Source organism: Asparagus officinalis, chromosome 1 (genome assembly GCF_001876935.1).
Source record: "Asparagus officinalis chromosome 1, Aspof.V1, whole genome shotgun sequence".
In the NCBI taxonomy this organism is placed as follows: domain Eukaryota; kingdom Viridiplantae; phylum Streptophyta; class Magnoliopsida; order Asparagales; family Asparagaceae; genus Asparagus; species Asparagus officinalis.
Genome location: NC_033794.1, coordinates 15407104 through 15423130, shown reverse-complemented (window position 1 = coordinate 15423130; position 16027 = coordinate 15407104). Strand labels below are relative to the sequence as shown.

The following is a 16027-nucleotide window of genomic DNA, read 5'->3' as shown; positions in this document are numbered from 1 at the left end:
GAGGGGAAAATTTTCCCTACCGTTTTCTCTGCACAAATCTGACTCAAGCGGGCCCCACCATACAGCAGCTGGAATTAAAAAAGAAAGGAAAAAAGCGTGGCCCAATCAGAGGGCAACACGCGTCCGCGTGCAGGGCTGCTGACAGCCTTGTCCTGCACGCGGACGCGTGTTGCCCTCTGATTGGGCCATGCTTTTTTACCTCATCCTCAATTATTAATTGATATTTTGACAATAATTTACTCAGAATTAATTTTTTATTTTTGCACCATAATTCATAATTTTTTGAGCTCTATAAATAGAGCCTAACTTTGTATTATTTGGACACCAAAAAAATTGAGTTTTCAACACCCTATTTTCCTTCCTTTTTTTTCTGAAACTATTTTCTTCAATCTTCTTCATGGAGCCATCACAAAACTTTCCTAATTTCCCCTTCAATTACAACTTTCCTAATCAACCTCAACATCCAAATATGCAACGCCCAGAAAATAATCAAAATACCGGGATGCAACCCAATTTTCAAATGCCCTATATGATGCAACCAAATTTTGGCATGCAATACCCTTATCTTCCTTATGTGTATCAACCATCTCCTAGAAACAGCTATGTTCCTTCCCATATGAACGTTCCAAATCCGGAGTCGAGCCAGCTAACGACTCCTCGTTTCAGTAGTGGATCGACAGACATCCTAGATTTTTCCTCCCAGGTATCTTTGGGAAATGTTGGTGGGGATACTCCCCATAGTTTTCTACCTCCAACCCAACAATCAGTCAAGAAAACTACTTACGATACTTGGAGCACCGAAGACAACATCCTTTTGCTAACCAGTCAATTCAAATGCCCTAAGGAAACAAACAGTAATTTTTTGCCAAACAACAAGAGTCATGCAGGAAGGACGTGGAACGCGCATTCGGGGTTCTCCAGGCACGGTTTGCTATTGTCCGCCAACCAGCTAGAATGTGGGACCTTGATGTCTTAGGAAAAATTATGAGGGCGTGCATTATTTTACATAACATGATAGTAGAGGATGAACGAGATACGTATTCCCGAAACTGGGAAAATCTAGACTTCGAACAGTCATCAGGCTCTAGTGCCTCTTTCAATGTTCAAACAGAAGTATTGCCTGAGTTTCAAGTGCATGTTCAAGGCCGGTCCGATTCGAATATTCCGACTAGAGCCGAGCTGCGAGATAGGGTCCAACATATTCAGTTGAAGAAGGATCTGGTCGAGCACATTTGGCAGAAATTTGGAACAACCCTCGATTAGATTTACCAATTTACTATGTGTTTTCTTCAATATTTTTAATAATTTGTGTATGTTTGGTATTGGGTGTGATTAATAATATCATGTGTTTTGTTTTTATTTTTTTTGAATTTTTGATATAAAAAATTAAATTAAAAATATATTATTAATTATTATATATTTTTTATTGCATTATTAAAAAAATTAATAATTATAAATATATGAATAATAATTTTAATAATAATAATAATAACATATATCAAATAGGAAAAAAGAAATGAATAAATATGGTGGAGAAATATGGTGGGGTATATGATGGAGACATGTGGGTCCCTAATAAAGTAAAAAACTTTCTGAAAAACTAGCTGCTGCAGGAATGGAAGGGAAATGGGTGTTACTGAATGATGTGTTGGATGAATAAGCTGATGTGGCATGACAAAATAGGTAAAAATTTGCCTACCTGCTGGAGATGGTCTAATGATGCAAATGAGCATTAATTGTTAAACAATGCCACATCTGCACAAAAAACTGAGGCTACAACTGCAGCTATAAAAGGCGCGATAAAAAAAACTGCAGCTATAAAAATTTGCAACTACGCTGATAATTTATTACGTGTTCAATAAAATTTACGTTAAGGGGATTATTAGTTAGTGTAATTTTGGGATAAGTGGGATAATTTTTGGGATTTTGCTTTATGGTGTTATTAATTGAGACAAATGGGATTGAGATATCACTTTGAAGGGTTGTTCATTCTGATAATTACTCCTACTTTTCCTCAAACTAGTAGTGAACACATATATCATTTTTTCCCGTTACAGTAATCCCGATTTTAAATACTACAATAATATTTTTAATTTTTTGCATTGCTGCAGTTCCGCCTCTGCTCCAGATTTTAAAAATGCTACAATATTCTCGTGTACTACAGTGATATTTTTTCAAAAAATGCTACGGTATCCAGTTTCATGTTTGCTACAGTAAATGCTACTATTTTTACTGTATCATGAATAATAAATCTTAGGTTCTCCCATTTGTATAGTACTGGAGTAGATTATCTCACTTCTATACAAACTCTTTATCCCAACTTCTAAAAATTACTCTATTCTTAACTTTGGACAATCATGAGAAAAGTGAGATAATTTTGAAGCATTAATTTATTAAATATCTAATATATGTTAACTGTATTATAATATATAATATATTTTAATTATGTTATATTATAAAAATTTTCCATAAGGTAAGATAATAAAATATTATATAATACTATCTAATATAATATTATTATATATAATTATTACATATTAGTTAATAATATTTCATATATTATAATATTAGTATTATATTGTTACAATACTGATTTATATTATTTAACATATATTTATTAGTTAGAATAAAAATATTATTGTAGTATTTTTATGATATAAAATATTATATTATAATTTAGTGTTTATATATTTTAGTTAATTAGTAATTATAATATAGATTATTATATCAAAGTAAAATAATATATTATATTATAATAACATATCAAATAATATACTAAACCGATCGGATAAATTAGTTTAGACTTAATTGATAAATAAATGTTGTATTTTAATAAGGTGCCACATCATCAATTATCCCACGTAAATTTTCAAATCAAAGCTTTAAATTATCTCATTATCCCAACTTGTTTCACTACCCCACTCAAAATATCCCAAAAAGATAAAATTGTTCCATTAAAATAATTATCTCATTTGGTCCCAACTTGTTCAACTAATGACCCCTCCTAAGGATATTATTGGTTCACATCTCCATATACAACCATGTACGAAAAGGGATGTTTTTGAACAAAAAATTGAACACTAGCATCATAAGAAGCAAGGCTGCGTTTGGGAACATGGATTTGGGCCTTGGATTTCAAATCCAGGGTATTTCAAATCCAAATCTCTAGTTTGGGCTTTTAATTGGGCTGAAATTTCAAATCAAATTATTTGAGAGAGGAGAAATTGAAAGCCCAAATACAGATATTTCAAATCCCACCCTGCCCTTTGGTATTTACCAAATCCCGATCTCATTTCTCAGCCCCCAATCCTGACTCTCAAGTCTCCCTCAGCGCGAAACTTCTCTCTCTCCTCTCCCCCCTTCTCCTCTCTCATCGAAACCCTACTTCTGATCTAGGGTTTAGGTCTTCTCTCTCCCCCTGTTCCAGCGAAACCCTAGATCTGATCTCTCCTCCTTGGTGCGTGCTCCCTCTTCTGGGGTTTTAATTAATGGCGCAAATTTTCTTTGATGCCACGACCGAGATGTGCGAGGCGTGCCCCCCCGCTCCGCGGGCGGAGGCGGCCGTTCAAAGTCATCGTACGAGTCGACGCCACAGAGCATTGGCTAGTGAGTTCAGCCATAAGAGGAAGAAGCTGAGATCTCAAGGAATCGATAGGGATTGAGTGGATGGGATCGGCCGGTCTGTCGAGACGTCCGTTCGTGGGCGGAGGAAGGAGATGGAGGATGCTGTATCCATTTCGGCCGGATTTTGCAAAGAGAAGCTCTGGAGTCGACGTAAAGCTTCATTTTTTTGGTGTTTTTGATGACCACAGCTGCTCTCACGTGAGTTTGCTAAATTTTTTTACGGATGCGTTCTTATCTCTAATCTTCCAATTTTGCTGATTAAAATACAAGCTAACCATTCAATCTTATCCCATATAAATCTCCTTGAGGGGAGGGCTTACGGTTGTGATCTATCTCAAACAGGAACATCAGATTCATATTGTTGATTATTTATTAATTATGTTATTAGACCTTCTAAGTTTCACTGTCCATTATCTACAAAATAACTACATACTAGATCAATACCTAAATGACATCCCATCCTAAGTTCAACTAAAGAAAGTAAGTCACTCATTCACCAAAATGTGAGATTTTTATAAATGGTGAAAGGGCAGCCATAAGGAGAGAAGCCCTTTATCTATGCTTCATAGGAGACTACACAGAGCAGTGTAGCCTTCTGCTAATCGCATGTTTTTTTGTTCAGTTCAACTAAAAATAACTTTTTGCTATCAGTAAGTTTCACGCATGGTGTGAGGTAAAAATTTACTTATTAATTGATGATGTTCAACACATTTTTGATAGAAATTAGAAGTTCAACCATTGATACCCATATATCTGATTCTGAACCAAATTGGACTGTGTGCAGGTTTTGGAAGGAAGGATTATCTCGTAGGATTTTGCCCTACAGGTAGATAAATCCGCATCATCCAAAGTTACTGTATCATACTATCATGTGAAAATTCTATGTACCGTGCATTTCCGAGTTTTTAAATTTTTCCTGTAATCAGATTCATTTCATTACCATTTCATGTAGAATAGTATTTAAAAAAAATCTAATTAAACTTCCAATATTATAGTGCACAGATAGACTTAACTCAAATAAAGAATCACTCCTTTTCATCTAAACTGGCAAAATCTAGCCATCCAACTTTCATTTTGTTGTCATATCACTATTTGCTTCATTTTGCTGCAATATCGAAATTTGGTTTTATGAGTTACTGGACAAGAATTTTGCTTCTTATGTTTCATTGGATATCTATGTGGTTGGTCGGTTTAATATATTAGCATTAAGGACATTTGTCTTTATAATTAATTGAGCGTTATTTCATCCTGAGTGTTGAACTATGTCACTTACAAGATTTGTTTATATCTTGGTCTGGTCTGTTCTGACATGTTTATACGTATTTGCTTGTGATGCAGATAATGCTAGGGTTATTATGAACCCAAAGGGAGAAATGAAAGGTATATGTCTACATCCTTTTCCCATGGATTATCGCTTTTTTAACCATCTCAGCATCAGACTCTATTTTGTACATGCATTGTTGTTTGTAGTGAAAACTGTAATGCATAAATTTGTTTTTGCTTCTTTATCTAATATATATCAATCGATGTTTTCTGCTTCTTCAGGATCTGCAATTACTGGACCAATTGGAAAGGAGTGCGCTGATTTATGGCCTATGATTGCTAGTGTAGCCAATGCCATTGTGTAATATCTAGATTTTTCTTCAGGTGTCAGTGAGGAGGAGTAGTTTCATGTTATTTGTTATTGAAAAAAGGGAGTTTTTTAAATATGGATCCATATTTGTATTAGATGTTTTTTCCCGTGACGTACATATATTGGAATTGATATTCTGGGATCCAGCTGATGGTAACATTGTTTTCCTTTTGATATGAAATTAAATGTGATTGTTTGAAGATAATTATTAATGGTGATGGTTTGAAGATATAATGATTCATATATTATATATTATTTTTGAAAATTTATTAATAAATAAGCTACTGGAAATCAGGCCCGGCCCAAGAGGGGGGGGGGTAGGGGGGGCGACCGCACAGGGCCCTGCCTAAGCCTAACTGCCTAACACCCATGACCCATCTGATTTACATTTTACCGGAAATATACACCAATTGGTACTACAATTATGATTAGTTGCTCATTTGTCTCCTAAAGTTTAGGAAATTCAATTTGAACTCATTAATTCCCAATTAACTATTCCTTATTAACTAGGAAACACACCAATAAATATAATTCAATAAATTTATAGTTCAACATTTATATAGAAGAGGGCCTCATTTTATCATTTCGCACAGGGCCTCAAAAAAGCTTGGGCCGGCCCTGTTGGAAATTTTGAAGATATTTTGTCAAACTTCTCAAATGAATAAGTCTAACAAATGAAACGAAATATACCAATGTTTATTTTTATTCAAGTAAATAGGTAAAGCCTAAGTACGCTTCGTTTATAATTTGTAAGTCCCATTCAATAGTAAAGCAAAGGAACGTAGGGTTAGAACTTGAGTTCGTGAGAATCCATGCCCATTTTAGGGAGAGAAACTTTTTTCACGTGTAAAGGAATGTTAAAAAAAAATTATATGTTGCTTTTTTAGAGGAGAAAAGTATTGGACCCTACTAATTCCCCAATAATCAGATATAGAGTGGTCATGTGTGAAGGTAAGAAGCATAGGTGATCGTTAAATATAAATCATATTACAACATTACTCTGTACAGAAAGCATTTGGCTACACTCTAATTTAGAGCGCCAAATTTCTAATAACTTTTAGAAAAAAAAACTCTTCAAAGTAAGAACATCGGAGTCACGTGACCCCACTTTAATCAAGGAGGATCAAGAGGCACTTCCTAAATCCACCCAACAACAAATTCGCTCTGCTAATAAAATAAAAAGATGACCCTACTTATAAATCATGCACCCCATTCCAGTTTAATTTCAACTTCCCACGAGAACCTACCCAAGTAAAAAGTGGAATTTTTAAAAAAATCTCTTAATTTTGAGGGTTTTTTGGACAACTCCCCATAACTTTTAAATATCACAGAACTCCTATTAAGTTATGAGATTCTTAGAAAACCCCCTTCAACTCTCAGTGATTCTCAAAAACCCCAAAATTTCACAAGTAAAAATATCTCACTGCCGTATTTTTAACCGCCCACGTTAGATTTTTGCGGTTAACATCATTAAGGTTTTTTCTTGAAATATATTAAAAATTGAAGGGGACATCTGAGAACCCCAGAATTTAAGGAGGATTTATGATAGTATGGAAGTTAGGGCAATTATTAGAGAAACACCAAACTTATGGGGATTTTGTTTATGTATTTATCTACTAATGAACTTATCTTTCAATTCAAGTTGATCATAACCCGAGAATCCATTACTAGTGACATATTTTGAGAAAGATGTATTTGATAGTGTTACTAATGATGCGATTATAAACTTTTTTTTTTTGAAAAATATGAAAACTCATCAAGGGCAAATTTAATTTTTTTTAATATTAATTATGTAGTGACACAATTTTCAAGAATCCTTAGATCTGCCACCGGTTGGAACAATTGTTATGAAAAGTGTTCTAATAAAATTTATATTTTTATATGAGTTTCGTGTTACAATGTACTCCAGCGTATAATGGTCTCAGCATATTTGAAGAATTTTTATCAAAATCCCAAAAATATGTTAAGTTTTTTTTAAGGAGAGTTCTCATTTTTAGCCGTGAATTAACGTAGCCAACAAGTTATTTACAAGAGTCATGCTATGTAAATTATATTTCGTGTATCGACTTCATAGACTACACACTATATATATTTAATTAACATATAGCCCCTTGTGCATTTGTAAACCGTATATATGGTTAGATACTTCGATTAGGAACACAAATAATGAAAGTCGAATTCAGATGAGAATTCTTCATTCAAATGAAGCTATCATACAATTGCAAAAATATACAATACTGAAGGTTTCCTAGCTCACAGCAAAGGCGCTCATCAACTTACGACGGTACCACTCACTTCAGCGTTACAAGCACAACCAAATCCTTTTCTCTTGTCGATGATGGGATCCAACACACCGAAGAACTCCAAGAAACATGGACTCGTCACAAGGTATGCGTAGCTTCGAATCCGGGTTGAACTCGTAGACCTCTTGAGCCCGATCCAGTAGAGCTCTAAACATAGGGTGATCAAGAAAGGATACATGGATCACAAATCTTTTACGTTCTTCTCCTACGTAGACTACTAAATGTCCCTTCGGCACATCTTTAGGGATCGAGAATTCCTCGTCATTAATGCTGCTTCTGCTCAGCAGTTCCCAGCGTCGATAGTCACGTGCCAGTGCCTCGATGCTTAGTTTCCTCCATTTCCTTAGGAATGCTTGGAGAAATCGTTTATTGAAGTACATGTTCATCGCAGATAGACAGACAGAGGAGATTTTTGTGTTGGGTTTGGGACAAGGGCTAGCGAGCTTATATATATATAAGTCAGGAGGTGGCTAAGGTTTTTTTTGGAGCAGTAAATGGATAAGATTTGATAATGGTATAGGAATAATAAAAGCTAGCTAGCTAGATAATTAAGGGAATTAATAATGAGAGATGAGCTAGTGTGAGAGTTAACATGGGTTAATTGTTGGATAGCTGTAAAGCTTTTGAATTGAAGAGAAGCCATGTTGAGGGGGAGTTGATCATTAATCGAAGGAGTTTGGATTCTTACGACATACTAAATAAGATCAACATATACAAGTATGAAGTAGTTGTACATCGTACGTACATTGTTAATTATTTCCAACGTTATATATATAAAGCTTCGGTCCGTGATGAACACTAAAAATTGTACGAATCTGTCCCATCTCCTCTAGAGAGAGGTGGAAGCTTTACCTCGAAAGACTAAATTTCTCAGATTCCACGCTTTGCTTGACGGAGGGTGGAGGATAAGAAGTCCCAAGGATGAAGGGTATGGATATGATTCGTATTGGATTGGGTGATAGCATTCATGGTCTCCAGAGCAACTCAGTGGTCCCTGGAATGTAAATTTTAATTTGTAGTTATCCACTCATAATTTTTTTTTCATGCAATTTAGCCACCGTACTTTGCATCATCATAAAAAAGGTAGTCGGATTTACTAAAAACAAGATGTCCGTCCCCGGTCAAATGGGGTATCGATTGGATTATGGGCGTTGAGGTGGATGCGGTTAGCCCCTCTAGACGATCTCATGCAATTCCTGGTCCAAGACGATTATGACTAGAAGTGGCCAAGACTTGGTGAACATCTCAAGCTCATGGATGGCCAATGAAATTTACGTTAAATCTAACTTTCATTTCACAATTCTGCAGTAGGGGATGAGGCATGCATTTGATATATATATATTTTTTTTAAAAACCTATGATCAGTGCGTCGTATGTGTGCAACAAAAGGAGCTGCAGCCCACAGATGAGCTCCAAAACCACCAAATTTTGAGAGTCTTTTTGCTGCAATCAGCTTTGTCAGATGAAGCGGTAGATCCAAAACTTATGTTATAGTTGCTTGGCAGCTACTTGTATATGATTTCTTAGGGGAAATTTGTTCTTTTTAAGTATGGCTCTGAATACTTAGTAGAATGTGGAAAATTGATCCCACCACCACTATCATTAGTGGACCTTTAGAAATACATTATTGTATTCTTAGATTATTAATGGGTTGACGAACTCTCATGTTTGAATTTGAGGGCCATGTGCTGTTCCCTTCCTTCTTTAGGTAAGAACTAGAGCGAGGAACTATTTGATTTCCTCTAAAAGCCTCCCTTCGTCACGTCAACATTGGCCGCTAAAATATCAAATTGACCTAAATTAATATGTACATTTTTTTACCAGTTTGACCTAAAAAGTGACATCGGCGATACTTTGGCCTAAAAAGTGATCACAAATCGGTGACAAATAAGCCTACCCGTCACCAAAAGTAATTTTTAAGCAAAACATTAAGAGATTTTTACATATACCCTTCAAATTTCTCGTATTTTCTGATTTAACCCCTCAAGTTTTAAAATTTGTAAATAGAACTCCTCTCTTCTTCCCTTCCCACCATCTTTTCCCTCATCCTTCCCTCATCTCTTTCATTCTTTTCTCTTTCCAATCGTCACCATTCTCTCTCCTTTCTTTCACCTCAATCTTAAGGAGATTGGTTTTTTAATGATTAAAGGCCGAAGAAGGAGTAGGAAGCAAGGAGAAAGAGAGATTGCAAGAAGAGAAGAGTGAAGTTAATATTATGGTGGAATGTTTTGTTGGAAATTCGTGCTAATTACATGCAAAATACACAGCGGAATACTGTATGTATAATAATACTAAGCATGTAGAGAGCATGAAAACAAACTAGGACCATCCTAATTAAATCTAGCATGATCCCCATAATAAAGAGAGCAACCAAGAGCTTCGAAGGCTTACTTTCGTAGCGTGATTCGATGGTAGATCGAACAACCCCTACCTCGTTCTCCTTGTTGTTGTAAATCTCCTTGTAGTGGATCTCCAAGTTTTCAAGTGAGCTTGATAAAATCGGAGAGTTCTTGAGACGCAAGGCAAGACATCCACCCTAGGGTACTTTAAAATCCTACTACTTCCTCTTACTCAAACATTGCTAGAGTTTAGTAAGAGGTAGAGCTTTTTTTTATTCTCTTACGGAAAAAAACACTTAGCCAATTTTTCATTAACCTCTCCATAAGAGAGAGAGAGAGCTCATATATAGAGTGAGATATGTCATGACTCATCTATGAGTCATGCAATGACTCATCTCATGAGTCATGCAAAGAGTCATGGAGAATCAAAATCATGTGCTAAAACCATATTCCCAAACCATACCACCTTAATGACTCATCTCATGACTCATTAATCAAGGTATAATGAAGTGTGTATTTTATAAATAAAAATACCATATTAATACGGTGTTTCATAAATACGGTACTTCGTAATTTTCCAATCATTATCTAATAAGTCATCATATGACAAAAAAATTAATGAGTTGACCAAAAGTCAACTGTTGACCAAAAAGTCAACCAGCTGACTAAAAGTTAATTTTATGGAAAAAATAGTGGAATACATTTCTTAAGCACATAGCATTCTGATTTTACCGATACATATAACCGTTTATGTGTATCCGGTGAAAATTATATATGCGTACCAATCATACACATTAACTCTATAAATTGCATTTCATAGGATTCAAGTACGCGCTTGGTGTGACTCTAGGGCCCAACTTAAGACTCGGTAGTGAATTATATCCACAAGTACAACAGAGGTGCTAGCTACACATGAAGACTATCCGGGTATAAGTTATGATAAATATCTGTAAGATGCTTACACAATTTTATCAGGACCATTCAGTGATAATATTATACAGTCCGGTCTCTTCGTCAAACCATGTCAAACTATAGAGCCTAGGGTATGGAAAACTGTCAAACCCTAATAGCTAGATTAGTATTTGTTGATATTAAACTCATAACCTTTAAGATCAAACTGACACTCAGTTTATCTTATTTACCTTGGCCAAGGATTTCTAGGCTATAGTTATATCAAACAATCTTATATGACATCAATCCCCTATACTGGGAGAGACGAATCCTATCTTGCCATTTTAATATCTACTAATGTTTCGAGATGCACCCAACAAAAACCTTTATGCACAACTCAATGAGAACTATGGTTAGGTAAAAGTCTAAGTACACCTATACTGACATGTAAGATATTGCACCCATGCCTCAGGTCAAGAGACTACTTTGTACTATCACTTGAGAACTTCTATTTGACAGTTAAGTATAATTACCAACTAGACATTCTCGGTGAGTCGTTCAGTCAACTCATTCACTAATAAGTCAATGTATATTGTATCTTGATGTCTCAGCATCAATGATCTAAGAGATGGATCATCGTCCTTCTAAAGGACAAATAGAGTATACACTAGTCTTTACCAAAGTGATGATGTCATATCTCAACACTTCATCGACTAGAAATATTATAGAATATACGTTAGCGACTAATCAGATCTCTTCTTCATTACGATTACTATCGAAATTCTGATAGTCTAGTATCATTCTAAGGACTTTATCTGTATTTAAAAAATACCAGATAAATACTGACCAAAATAGTATACTATTGTTTTGAACAAGGATATTATATTCATATAGGTCCTATTATAATATACAATTATTATCTGCAGGGCACCTATATCTAACATGTTTAATATTGGGGGAATAGAGATTGCAAGTAGGAAAAGAGAGTGGGAGAAAGGAAGAGGAGAAGAAGGAAGAGGGAATAAGAGAGAGGAGGAGATGTTGGAGATTTGAATTAAAAGAGATTGGAGGAGATGAAGGAAATGACAAAGTAAGAGTGATGATCCATGAAATGAGGTAGAAGGAGAGAGAGTGGGGGAGGAGGGAAGGTTACGGTATAGGAACAATAAGGGAATGGAGTAGATGGTGGGAAAAAGGAGGGAGAAGATAGTGGAAAAAGTGAGTTTTTTATTACAAATTTCACAATTTAGGGAAAGGAGATGAGTTAACTTAAAAATCATGAGAGACTGAGGGGTCTATATGTAAAATTCTTTAATTTTTTTGCTCAAAAATAACTCCAGTGATCAGAAGGTCTATTTGTTGCCAATTTGTCACTTTTTAGGTTAAAATGTTGTCGGTGTTACTTTTAGGCTAAATTGGTAAATGAGTGTCACTATTTACGCCAATCTGGTATTTTACCCTTTAATAATTTTAGATGTTAGTTGTTAACTTCGTAGAGTCCTAGCAAAGCAGACTATGTTAGGATGTAATATATATAACATCTCTTATTTGAGTAATAGCAAACTCTAATTTGATGCTAATATTGATTTGATATATTATAGTATACGTAAATATAGATTGGGATATGTGTGAGGAGAAACGATGCGAGAATTAGCTCAAAAGCTGATTTGAGCACAAACATCTTCTATTGTAGCTCTTGGACCATCGATGGTGAGTAGTGACCATCGATGGTACAATGACTCGTCGATGGTGTAAAATCCAGATATATGAATATCACCGATGAGATTCTCAACTAACTAAGGTCTCTTGACACCATTGATTATTGAGAACCACCATCGATGATAAACACGACTGATTGCAAATTTTTAGATTTAATCACAGTCATTCATCATTTATAATATCTATAATATCTACTATGTTTAAGATATCTCTTTCCTAACCTATTTGGAAGATTATACTTCTGAAAGAAAAAGAGAAAACAAGGAGCAATTTTAGGGTTTGAGTTTTGAGAGATCAAGTTGAAACTTTTGATTCCTCGAGCCTCATTAGAGTCTCACTCATCGTACACAACATCTTCGAGTTGTTTCAGTAAGAAGAGTTGTCATTGGATTGATCTTCTTCGTCATTATTCATCAAGCTTCGTTCATATCCTCCTAATGATGGTTTGTTTTATAGAAAAGGCTGTAAGATCGTGGCTGTAAAATCGTTCTTTTATCCTGAGTTTAATTGTTTGTGTTTGGTTTTGCTTTAAACTTCTTTTATGGCATATTCAAGTCGGTTGAATTGAAGGTTGGGACTACTAGGACTAAGAGTTACTCATTGTGGAGAACTAGGTTAGACGACTAGTTTATGAGAAACTAAGATTTCGGTCTTGTAAGACTACTGAATGAGGTTTCTTATTTAAGTGAATTCTTTACATAGTGCGAAAGCTCATTCGCGAAAAGAAAAAGTGGATGTAGGATTGTTATCTGAACCACTATAAAATCTCATGTGCTTGTGGTTGATTGCTTTTGGTGATAATTGTTTTGCTTTATGTCATTTATCGTTTCTATTTCATATATTCTGCTGCATATTCTGTATTTTTTGAGAAAAATGGTAACAATCCTATTCACTCTCCCTTTAGGCTTGCGTCTTTTGAGTCCTTTGGGCAGAGGACAAAGGAGGTAAAAACAAGATTTTTTTCAAACTTTGGGTGCTATAAGTTCTAGTCTATATTTCACAAATACTGACTCCACATAATTCCGAATATAGAAACAACTTAACTCATTGTAGGTGACCTGAATGTTTAAAGGTTCTAATATGGCTTTCACAATTTTGGATTTAATTTTGAATTGAGATATTATCGAAAAAAGAAAAACAATTTATAGTCAACTTTTTAATCCAACTGAAACTTCGATTCTATTACAGTACGGATATATAACATGACAAACTTTTAGGTGCTTCATGATTGCAATAGGACTTTAATTAATAATCTTATAAGTATGAAATCTTTTTAACAACTTCTCTCTTTGCTTGTTTTAATAGAATTATCAAATATTATTTAAAGTGTAAAATTACCTCAAAATTGGCCCAATTTGTATCTCATTGAAACTTCTGAAAACATTCCATTTACGTGTTAAAAATATTAACAAAATATCCAATGCAAAACGTATCTCTATATATATATATATATATATATATATATATATATATATATATATATATATATATATATATATATATAGAGAGAGAGAGAGAGAGAGAGAGAGAAACTTATGTTAACTTAAGTGTACGTCCACTAAGTTTCTTAGTCATTGATGATCACTTGATTGAGCTTTATTGTGGATTATCCGCTCCGTTGAACTTGATCTACATATTCTAAAACTCCAACACACCAAATTTGGGGTGAACCCGTTGTAGTTTGACCATCCGTTGAGCCATGTAAAAAGTTCTATTCATTCAAAACTGTTAAAATTGATACAAGTGGATGAAGGGTCAAACCACGATGGGTTCACCCTAGGCCTGTCCATCCGGGCCGGGCCGGCCCGGGACCCGGACCCGGGTACACCGGGCCGGGTCCGGGCCCGGGCCCGACCGGGCCGGGTTCCGGGCTGGCCCGGGTGATTTTCCTTTTTTTTTATTTTTTTTATTTTTTTTTTATTTTTTTCCAAAATTTTTAATGTTATTTAACTTATAAATTATAAAAAAAAGACAAGAAAAATAACAAAAACAATAATTTTATTAATTACTTAAAATGACATAAATTACAAATAAGAAATGATAAAAACATATTCTTTATTAATAATTGATAAATCAGTTACAAATTACAAGTACAAATTTATTTTGGAATTAATCGCATCACAATAGATAAGTAAATCCCAACTAGGTTGGCACCTACTCACCTATATCACTATCATTTGCAATTATTTCCAAAATAATTCTTTACAAATTGTAAGCTAAGATATAAAAACTACAATCTATTCTTTATATCTATCTGCTAGTCCCAATTCTTCAAATTTATCTTCAATTCCAGCCATCCGATCGATGCCTTGCGTTCGCTTCTCGTACCTCCACCAATCTTGTAAGCACATCACCGCTTGTACAGTATACGGATCCAAGCATGTCCTATGATCGAACTGATCCATATACTTTCCACCATTGCAAAATATCTAAAGCATTTCCTTGACATCTAACTAAAGAAGCAGAAAAATATTCATCTATTTCAGAAACCTCCGATGATGACGATCCAAGTCCAGATCCACCAGTTAGCTCGGCTACCATTGCATACCTATCAAAACTTACACTTTTACCTCGGGCTCGGGATGAGCTCGAAGAAACCGAAGCTGCAGACTGTTGTGCAGCTACACCATGTCTAGCTGCATACTCATCATATAAAGTTTGAAAATAATTTCTAATAAGTAAATGATGAGTAATAACATTCAGGGTGGTTCCATCATCTAAGTCTATAACCTGTCCACCATATAATGACTGTAACAAACTTCGAAGGCCAATATCCTTCAAGCATGGATCAATAAGAACCCCCAAACCAAAAATATGAGGAATAGGCCTAAAATACTTATTAAATTTTCTCTCCATTTCAAAAACCATAGGTCCAAAAGTAGCATCTAAACGATATTTATCAAAATTTTTTTGAATATTTAAAATTTGTAAAGCAGCTAAAGTAATGATTGGATAATAACAGCCAGATAAGGTAGCATCATAAAACTTTAACATTCATTTAAAATTACATATAAACTGTCATTCACTCAGTTATTCCATAGGTGCTACCAGAACTAGAACTAGAAGCATAATAGTTATAAATCGTTATAATGTCTTTAATTCTACTGCTAACTTAACATTGCATATGTGGAATTGCCAGCCTATGGGTCAACATCTTTTGGAATTAGTCTAGGCTTTACATTTTCTTTAAAAATTGTTCCATTTTTAAGTCTTTGTTCAGAAGCACTATGCATGTAACACTGTTTAACCTTTTCTTATCATGAGTTTAATTTCAGTAAATACACTTTGAACAATAAATTTAAATATGACAAGATGCACCTAATGATGAAAAAGATCCACCATGACATGGCAATGATAAAGATGATCTGATAAAATCAACAGCTACATGTTATTACTGCATTGATCTAGTGAAAGAGAAAATGATTTTTGGGTGTGAAATTTCTAAATCTGGCCCGTTGTTACCGGGGCCCGGTGCCGCGCCCCGGTCGTTTTTGCCAATTCCAAACGGTTCACCTTTT

General features: G+C 34.8%; 1 protein-coding gene and 1 long non-coding RNA gene across 2 annotated transcripts; one reads left to right on the top strand and one right to left on the bottom strand.

The window, feature by feature from the left end:
• Positions 3689 to 5424, top strand: LOC109836872. The gene is made up of 4 exons (XR_002246110.1): positions 3689 to 3822; positions 4409 to 4450; positions 4963 to 5004; positions 5170 to 5424. It is a non-coding gene; the product is annotated as an uncharacterized LOC109836872 (long non-coding RNA).
• On the bottom strand, positions 7527 to 7946 carry LOC109831052 (auxin-responsive protein SAUR50-like). The gene has a single exon (XM_020398391.1). The coding sequence runs from the start codon at positions 7944 to 7946 to the stop codon at positions 7560 to 7562; it is 387 nt and encodes a 128-aa protein (XP_020253980.1). The 3' UTR covers positions 7527 to 7559.

Coding starts and splice junctions, on each gene's coding strand:
- LOC109831052 (XM_020398391.1), bottom strand. CDS start 7,946: ATGAACATGTACTTCAATAAACGATTTCTCCAAGCATTCCTAAGGAAA.